Source organism: Phyllostomus hastatus, unplaced genomic scaffold (assembly GCF_019186645.2).
Source record: "Phyllostomus hastatus isolate PE091 unplaced genomic scaffold, TTU_PhHast_1.1 phas_contig_524, whole genome shotgun sequence".
Taxonomy (NCBI): domain Eukaryota; kingdom Metazoa; phylum Chordata; class Mammalia; order Chiroptera; family Phyllostomidae; genus Phyllostomus; species Phyllostomus hastatus.
This window is the reverse complement of record NW_025333900.1, coordinates 6805742-6815832: the sequence shown is the minus strand read 5'-3', so window position 1 is coordinate 6815832 and position 10091 is coordinate 6805742. Positions and strand designations below refer to the sequence as shown.

Sequence of the window (10091 nt, the reverse complement as noted above, 5' to 3'; positions counted from 1 at the left end):
TGGCTCTTTAAAAATGACTCACTCAAAAATATTAAAAATAAAGATGCATAACTCAAATCTGAGCAGTCAAGGACTGGTTATTTGGACATGTAAGAGGCACAGGCTAAAGGAGATAAAAATAGGAACTCTGAGGAGTCATGCAAGAAACAATTATAAAGCAAGAAGAGGAAGCTGCCAAAAAGAGATAAACTGAGAATAAAGTACTCAAAAAGTAAAAGCCAAAATTTCAAGTGTAAAGTTTGGAAAAATCTCCCCACCACAAAACTAGAAAAAAAAGGTGAATAATAGCAAAGAAAATAAACTTAGATAATGTAAGAATTCCAATATATGTAATAGGTGATCAGAAAAAAAATGAAAAGTAAAACCTAGGGCTGAAGGACATGAGTTTCTAGATGTAAGAAATAAAAAAAAATGGCATAGAACGGATTGGAAATCAAAACAGAACAATCCTCAACAGAAGCAAACTAAGAAGGCCACTTTGCACCCATTAGGATGGCTGTTATCAAAAACAGTGTTGCTGAGAATGTACAGAAATTTGAATCTTGTGCCCTGTTGGTGGAAATGTAAAACAGTTGCTATGGAAAACAGTGTAGTAGTTCCTTGAAAATTTAAAAATAGGATGAATATACAATCCGGCAATGCCTCTTCTAGGTAAATACCCAAAAGAAGTAAAAGGTTCTTGAAGAGATAACTGCACACCCATGTTCACAGCAGCACTGTTCACAATAGCCAAAAGGTGGAAGCAACCCAAAATGTGATGTATACATATAATGGAATATTATTTTGTCTTAAAAAGGAAGGGCATTCTGACACATGCTACAATACAGATGAAACTTGAGGACATTATACTAAATGAGATAAACCAGTCACAAAAGGACAAATACTGAATGATTCCACTTATACAATGATGTACCTAGAAAAATGCATAGAGATGGACAGTGGTGGCTGGGGGTGGAGTAGGGTTGTTTAATGGGAACCAAGTTTCAGTTTTGCAGGATAAAAAAGTCCTGGAGAAGGACAGAAGGACAGTGGTGATGGCTGTACAACAATGCGAATGTATTTCATGTCACTTAACTGTATTAGTTAAGGTGGTAAGTTTTGTTATGTGTAGTTTATCACAATTTAAAAAATAAGTATTAAGAAAAGAGGAATCTAAAAAATAAAACTCCCAATCCCGGAAAGGTAAGGAGGAGATGTTCCCAGGAGGAGAGCTCTGCAGGGCCCAAGAGATGAACCAGTGCAGACAGGAGCAGGACGAGGACACCAGAAAGCTGTGTGCGAGTGGAAGGAACGCCTGGGCTCAACAGTGAGCAACCTTTACCTAGCCACATCACAGAAACACTGCTACCAGCCTCATTGTGAAAGAACTATGTCTCGAAGAGACTAAATGGGCTACATCTTTAACCTAAAAGGAAGTCAGTAGATAATGTATGACTTGTCAAATCAGAAGACAATATAAATGTTTTAAAAATGAAGTAGTCCTTCAGTGCAGATGGAAGATAGCGTCTGCTACTCAATTCATCCAGAGGCTAGGGAACTGGGCCTCTGGGCAAGACTTGCAGGCAAAGCTGCAATTGCGTTACCAGGTTCGCCGACTGAACTCGGCCTCCTCCCAGACTCCCCGTGGGCCCCTGCCACAAGCTCTCCAACAATTAATACTGCACCCGTGATGGCCGCCGGGAAGCCACACCACCCGCGGTCATCATGTCCTCACAGAAGGCCCTGGAGTCAGGAAAGCCAGCAGAGCGCTCAGCTGTGGCAGCCACTGAGAAGGCAGTGACACCAGCTCCTCCCCTACAGAGATGGGAGCTGTCCCAAGACCAGCCTTACCTGTGACACTGCTCTGGACCACCTGGCTGTGCCCTCAGAGCCACCTGAGTGCTTCTCCTCCATGTCTTCCCCCCAGGAGAATGTGACCTAACTTATGACAAATATATCGTGCTCTCCAGTTAAAAAAAAAAGTAAATTCCAGAAGGAACATCAGAAAAGTTAAAAATGGTTGCTCTGGGAGTGTGAGGAAGATGTTGAGAGAACATCTGCTGTTTGTTGTCAAAAGATTTGAAAGTATCTGACATTGTTTTAAAACTCTGGACACATCACTGTAATTAAAAGAAAGTAATCAAAACAAAAATAATTGGGTTCAGGATCATGATACACACCTCACCAGCAAAGAAGATGGTTCCTTGTATTTCTTCAGCAATGATATCATAGGCTTCACCGCTCCCACCTGTCCTCACAAAACTGTATGCCATCTGGATCCAGGGGTCTGCGCTCCACCGGGTGACAAAATACTTTGTGGGATCTGGGACTTCCTGTATCAAGTTGAAGGAACCACAAAACAGGATCAAGAGGGGACTCAGATATCGTGCAATCCCAAGTATAAATGTGCAGTCCTCACTCCCACTAGAAACTGAGTTCTTTCTCGTAGCATTCTGAAATAGCCATTCTCAGCACGTTCCTCTGCCCCCCTTATGACTCTACCACCCTGTATCTGCTCATCCTTCTCTACCTCCTGCCCCAGCTCTGCAACCTCCCTTGACACGTGTCTCCTCACTTTACAGTTTACCTTACTGCCAGACACACCTTCCCACCACCTACATGGGGCCCTCACTACCAGCTAAGAGTTGGGGCATTCCACTTCCCATAGCCCAGCCTGTGCCAGAGAGATGGAGGGAAAAGGATCTCTGGACCAGAGTAGGGAAGGGAAGGCTGGAGTTCTCAGACCTCAAGGTAAAATTCTCAACAGGCTTCTCCAGAAAATAGGTATCTAAAGATATGTTTCACACTCCCTAAATTTCAAACCATTTTGTAGCCTAGTCTCTGACAAGCACACCATGAAAATTATTTCTATAGAAGGAAATTATTTCTATAGAAAGAACCATGTCCTCAGTTCTAAATAACTAATTTGAAAACAAATTTTAGGACAAAAAACCCAAAACTAGGGATGACAGTGAGATATAATTACATCACACAAAATAAGCAATGCCCCCCCGGATGTCTCTCTTTCTCTATGTAACTTTTTAGTTATTTCACTTCTTTCAACTTCTGTTCCTTTATTTGAAAATGATATAAGCCATGCCATTTATAATTCTGCAGAGACTGTGACATTTAGTAAATTGGCAAATAAAAAGTACCTTAAGCTCCTTGGAGAAAATACAGAAAAGAGACTAGCTGCTATGTGAAGTATGAGAAAATTCTGGAAAATGTCTCTTTAAAAGGAAATTTGTTACCAAAGCCTGCTAGACTTTAGATAAATACAGAGTCTGTGGGAAATTTTGTACATCCTTAGGAAAGAAAAGAGGGTATGCATGAGCTCAGGAAAAAGGGAAGGAAAATAAGAGTGTAAAAGGAGGGATGGGGTACTGGTATGGGCTATATTAGTGTCCTCCCTAAAATCTACATGTTGAAGCCTTAATCCTCGCTACTTTGTAATATGACTGTGTTTGAGAAAGAGCCTTTGATGAGGTAATTAAGTTAAAATGGGATTGTTAGGGTGGGCCTTAATCCAGTACGACTGGTATCCTTATATGAAAAGGAGATGAGACCCTGGCTGGTGTGGCTCAGTGGACTGAGTGCCGGCCTGCAAACCAAAGGGTCACCGTTTGATTCTCAGTCAGGGCGCAACACAGGGTTGCGGGCCCGGTCCTGGGTAGGGGGTGTGCGAGAGGCAACCACACATTGACAACCCTCCTCTCCCTCTCTCCCTCCCTTCCCCTCTCTCTAAAAATAAGTAAAACCTTTAAAAAAAAAAGAAAGAAAGGAGATGAAGACACAGACAACACAGAGGGGCGACCACGTGAGGACGCAGGCAGAAGGCAGCCATCTGTAACCTAAGGAGAGAGGCCTCAAAGAACTTAAATCTGCCAACAAATACCTTGATCGTGGACTTCTAGCTTCCAGAATGGTCAGAAAATAAACTTCCATTGTTTAAACCAGCCAGGCTGTGGTATTTTTGTTATGGCAGCCCAAGCAAACTAATTCAGGAACTTAGGTGAACAGCAGATATTGAAAGAAAGATTAATGTGGCCTACTGCCTTGATTCTTTTCACTCTTGGTAATGACGGCTTGCTGTGGGCTCCACCACACTCTGAAGAGCACACCAAGGCAGGCATGTCCTCCTTTCAAAGAGGGTGTCTGACCTGCTCCTTGAACAGCTCCCGGAGTGTGGTCATGCACTGCTGCAGCACCTGCTTGTCCTCCAGGTTCCTAAGGGAGGCCACCGCCTCCCCAGCGATCACTGACATCAACACACTGTGTTTTTTCTGGACACACAGAAGAGAAAAGCAGTTTACACATTTTTGCTTTGGTACAAAAGTCTCTAAATGCATGGTTCCAAAGAGATAACCCCAATCTCAAAAATTAAATTTCATTATTTCCTATTGTCCCCTATCCATTCAAACACCAGTCCATTTTCCTCATACTCATTATTCATCTGTACATTTTTTTTTGTTGTTCCATGTTGAAAGAACTCAGGAAGCAGTATAAATATTAAATTCTGAGTTTCCTTGGCTTTTCCCTTATAAGAACTTCTTTCAGAAGAAATGGAACAAGGTTGAGAAGGGAAGTCTATGGATGAAATAATGGAAAGAACTTTCTCAAATGGTAAAGAAATTTTGCTCTAGGTTCTTAAGTGAAACTTTTTAAGATGTTTCTTGGAAAGGAGACAAAAAAAGAAACAACTGGGATTCTTTTACATGATGTCAGCATTACCATAGCTTTTAAGTCACAGGTATGCCCCCAGTCTTCATTCCCCACCAATCACATCTACCAACACAGATCTGCCCTCCCCAGGCCAATCACATCCCACCCTTCATAGCACCACTGAGGACCCTTGGAGAGTACTCTTCAGGAACCCCTGATTGTTGTGCTGTTGTGGATTCATCCTAAGAGGAACTCTCTTATCAGCCTGAAAGTTCCCACAAGTGACTAATTTATTTCTCAGGGAGCAACATTAGTACTTCGAGAAAGTATGGCAGATACTGGCGCTCCTATGCTATAGAAAAATGTCCTAGTCCAAGTATCCTCCTAGAATATAAACATATATCTAGAGTGTCCACAATGTCCCTTAGTTTCTGAGCTTGACATGTAAAAAGTTACCACATCAAATTTTAAACTGCAATAAGTTCAAACCACATTTCACCAATGACTTTACCTGGGGATCCATGTCATAGAATACAGCAAAAAGCCCTCGCTTGCTGGCACTAGGAGGAACATGCCCAAAAAAGTCCGCTCCTTGAACTTTATTGTCCCAAAATCTATAAGGAAATTGCAAGGCAATCTGGAAAGTAAGTGAAAGATGGTTAAGAATTTCTTGAATCAAAAGTACAGCAATCTCCAAGTAGCAACCTACAGCTCTTAACTAAAACTGTTTTTAAAAAGCCAAAAAAAAAAAAGAAACAAATCCCTCACTACCCCCTTTCCATTTTCCCACCTCCTTTCTTCTCTCCGTAAGCATCTGACCTTTTATGTCCCTCAGTCCCGTACTCCCACCAGCAACCTCTAGGCTAATCTGAAAATGCAACGCATTCTGAGATATGGTATTTGAAGCTTATGTCCATAAGATAAACTCTGACTCCTTATAGGTTTGCCAGTATCTACAGCAGCATTGGCAGAGTCCGCTGAAAGGGATATTAAAGGCAGAGGAAGTAAAACATTCTCCTCATTGGGGCCAATTAGTAGAGGTAGAGATGGAAAGCAGAAAAGAATTGTTTAATATACCAAGTTCAAATTCTGAGTAAGACTTATCTTCCTAAAGTTAAAATTTATAAACCTCAGCCAGCTCTCTTCCTTATGTTTTCATAATATTCTTTTGTATTCTGCAGGAACAATTATTCAAATGAAAAGGAAATCTTCGCATTTTATTTGGATTCAAAAATTGCCCATTACTTCTCAGTATCAGGAACTTCTCAGCGAAGGAACTCCTGTCATCTGATATCAATCTCCATAGTTCTGGGGCTTAAGTAATCTAGTCACCTTTTCAATGATGCCTGCACCTAAGCTGTTGATGGCCTTCATCTTCTTGTCTGACAGTGGTGGATTAAACTGAATGGCACCTTTCTGCAGCAAGGCCAGTGGTACAGTGACTAATACCTGTGGGAAATAATTAACAGTTAGCACACAAGCAGAAACTGAACCTAATACCACAACAACTCAGTGCGTGCATCTCCAGGAAAATCTCAGTGAAGAACATTGCTCCCTACTGCCAGTTAGGAGATAGTTTTGTTCTCTTCCTAAGAACAGCTGTTCTAAGGAAGCTGTTCTCTTCCTAAGGGCAGCTGTGTGCAGCTGTGCAGACTGTTTACTGCATGAAGGTGCTTGGCAGGGCAGAAGCCGCTTCCACATGGAGGAACTTACAGAAAGGTCTTGATGATTTATAATAATCCCAGATTAAGAAGAGTCAACAGGTCCCAATCCTGAAAAGCAGTGCTATAGGAAGAATGTACCGAAATATGGAGTCAGGAGAACCAGACTTGTTCATTCCTGACACTTTATAATGTGTGGTCAAGGTAATATCTGCCCTAGTAACCTCAAAGGACTGGGGTAATGCTTAAAACAAATACCCTTACAATATACATCAATCTGGTGCATAAATGGTAAAGCATATTACAAGCATTAGGAATTATGACAATTGTTTTAAGGGAGGAAGTAATTTACTGCAGGGTCCAAATGCTTTACAAATTCATTCAGTTAACAGATGAACTCACAGATGCTAACAAAGCCTTCAAGAATGACTCTTGAAAGTCATATCATAAAACCAGGCCATCGAAGAAACTTGCCATCTCTTGACACAATCAGGAAATTCCTGGCTCCAGAACCATGTTACCATTGCCACAATCAGGAGCCACTAATATTGCTACTAGAATCATGCCACTTTATAGAACAACCTTCACCAGCAAAATGGGTTCCTCATGCCCTGAGTCTTGACTCCCTTGCAGTTAATGGATCTGTACTGTCCATTCTGAAGAACCCGACACCTTGACAATTATGCTTGTCAGCAGATGCAGCAGAAGTGAAGCAAAAGCCAGACTATACCTTCCAAATCATGCAAGTGCATCTGACTGACTAACCCATTTCTTACTGAGAGCCTCAGCTGCAAAGGAGTCTGGGAAGGGGTGTGCATGTGTGTGTGCACACACTTACTTTCTGTCATCTACAGTACTGTAACAGGAAGACGGGAGTGGAATGAAGCTGAATGCCAAGCACCAAATCTACTATGGCCTTCATTAAAGATTTAGTGTATTTGGCTTGAACCCCAAACTCCATGACCACAGGAAGTTCAGAGTTCTTCCTGGGATTTTGTCATTGTTTACTGTCACAAGAAAATTAGAAAATTTAAAAATAAAAACATGTTCTCTATCCTCAATCTCATTATTGAAAATAACTACCATGCAAGGCTTCCAGCCAAGATAAAGGGGTAGGTAGATACTCTTTGCTTCCTCACAAAACCAAAAGAAGGACAAAAACCAATTTAAAAACAGAAAACCACCAGGAAATCAAACTGTGTGGGAAGTCCAACAACCAAGGAGTTAAAAAAGAAACATTCATCCACACTGGTAGGAGGGGTAGAGATGGACAGCCAGGGTGGAGAGAAGGCATGGCAAGGCAGCAGCTGATGGACCAGGCAGTCCCACATTCATGTGCAGATAAACTGGGAGGACAAATGGGGAGCGAGACAGACCACACAATCCAGGGTTTCAGCACAGGTCAGTAAAGACCCAAAATCTCTGGCTGTACCAGAGGCTGTAAAATTCTGTGGGGGGTGTGGCAGCAGGAGAAACTTCCAGTCTCATAGGAGAGTCCACTGGAGAGACCCACAGGGTCCTAGAACATACACAAACCCACCCAACCAGGAATCAGCACTAGGGCAGCACCTGAAAGGGCACAATACAATTCCAGGTAGTGGGGGAAGGGACTAAAAGCAGGGCAGAAGCCCAGCAAGTGGCACTGTTACCTCTCTGACCCCTCCCCCACATAGAGCATCACAACACAGCAACATGGGTTGTCCCGCCCTGGGGAATACCTAAGGCTCTGCTCCTTACTACGTAACAGGCTTGTGGAGACACACACACACACACACACACACACACACACACACACACAAGCCCAAATGAAAGAACAGATCAAAGCTCCAGAAAAAGAACTAAGCAATGAGAAGGTAGCCAACCTATCAGATGCGGAGTTCAAAACACTGGTAATCAAGATACTCACAGAAATAATTGAGAATGGATGCAAAATAAAGATAAAAATGAAGGCTATACAAAGTGAATAAAGAAAAATATATAAATAACCAACAGTGAAGGGAAGGAAATGGACTCAAATCAACAATTTGGAACAAAAGGAAGAAATAAACATTCAACCAGAACAGAATGAAGAAAGAAGAATTCAAAATGAGGAGAGGCTTAGTTGTCCCAGGAAGCTCTGGGACAACTTTAAATATTCCAACACCTGAATCATAGGAATGCCAGAAGAAGACAAAAAGCAAGAAACTGAACACTCATTTGAAAAAATAATGAAGGAAAACTTCCCCAATCTGGCAAAGGAAATAGACATGCAAATCCAGGAAGCTCAGAGAGTCCCATATAAGTTGGACCCAAGGAAGTACACACCAAGGCACATCATAATTATGTTACCCAACATTAAATACAAGGAGAGAATCTTAAAAGAAGCAAGACAAAATGAGACAGTTACCTACAAAGGAGTTCCCATTAGACCCTTAGCTGATTTATGAAAAGAAACCTTTCAGGCAAAAAGGGGTTGGAAAGAAGTATTTCAAGTCATGAACAGCAAGGGCCTACATCCAGGACCTACATTCATTACCCTATCCAGAAAAGCTATCATTTATAGTGGAAGGGCAGATAAACTGCTTCCCAGATAAGGTCCAGTTTAAGCAGTTTATCATCACCAAGCCCTTATTATATGAAATGTTAAAGGGACTTATCTAAGAAAAAGATCAAAAGTATGAACAGTAAAATGATAATTAAATTTACAACTACCAACAACTGAACCTGAAAAACTAAGCAAACAACTAGAACAGGACTAGAACCACAGAAATGGAGATTGCATGGAGGATTATTAGCAGGGAGGGGGAGGGGGAAATTGGGGAAAAGATACAGGGAATAAGAAGCATAATTGGTAGGTACAACATAGATAGGGAGGTTTAGAATAGCATAGGAAATGAAGAAGCCAAAGAACTTATATGTATGACTCATGGACATGAACAAAGGGGGGAGATAGCAGATGGGGGGGGCAGGGAGGAAGGGAATAAAGGGGAGAAAAAATGGGACAACTGTAATAGCATAATCAATAAAATATACTTTAAAAAGATAACAGCTACCATGTAACAAAAAAAAATACTCTCTTGGATATATAAATAAAAACCATAAGAATATAAGGATCTAGAGATTTTTCTTAACAACAAAAAAAGTTTTTAAAACCAATAGCCACAAGATAGAAATACTCTGGTAAAGAACTAAAGGTTGATCTCTGTGGAAGCAACATAAATTGAATTACATTTTTTCAAATGTTTATCTTTCACCTATAAGCCAGGGAAACTTCGAATTCAAGCTGTGTGGTGTGTGCTGACAACCGTAAAAATAAAAATATTTGCTTTTACCACTCAGAGCTGGCTTTGAAATGCAGGCTGGAGCTATGCCCTGAAATCTCTGGAGAGACAGAATACAAAGAAAGGAGTAAACGCGCCCGCTCAGGATTGGCAGAGGGTGACCCAGCAGGGTGAGTCTAATGAGCACATTATCCTGGATGCCAAAAGGCCAAGTTACAACATATCAGAGGCTGAGACATTCACTGACTTGCAATTTTAAAAAGAGGGATTAAAAAAATTTTTTTCCGGTAGGAAGATCTTTAGAGATTAGCCTCATCCTCATCTCGTGGCTCACGGACAAGGACACTGTTGCCCAGTGGTTCTCCACTCTGGCTACATGCTGTAATCTCTTGGGGAACATTACAAACACGACCAGACCAATTCAGAAAAAATCCCTGTGGGGTGAGGTTTTGCAGCCTTTCTTTTAAAGCACCTTCTGGGTGATTCTAATGTGCAGCCAGAACTGAGAACCACTATTAGTCTCAAGTCT

At 41.5% G+C, this 10091-nt stretch overlaps 1 protein-coding gene and 1 pseudogene across 5 annotated transcripts in view; one reads left to right on the top strand and one right to left on the bottom strand.

Annotated features, from left to right (window-relative positions):
• The window catches only part of KDM1B (lysine demethylase 1B), a 54639-nt gene that overhangs the window by 3611 nt on the left and 40937 nt on the right, over nucleotides 1-10091 (bottom strand). For all 5 annotated transcript variants that reach the window (XM_045847043.1, XM_045847039.1, XM_045847040.1 and 2 more), the window contains 4 exons: nucleotides 5974-6090; nucleotides 5153-5278; nucleotides 4140-4262; nucleotides 2160-2312 (listed from right to left, as the gene is read on the bottom strand). In XM_045847043.1, coding sequence (XP_045702999.1) covers nucleotides 2160-2312; nucleotides 4140-4262; nucleotides 5153-5278; nucleotides 5974-6090 — 519 coding nt within the window. The remainder of the gene's footprint in view (nucleotides 1-2159; nucleotides 2313-4139; nucleotides 4263-5152; nucleotides 5279-5973; nucleotides 6091-10091) is intronic.
• LOC123823986 lies at nucleotides 1178-1936 on the top strand (annotated as a pseudogene).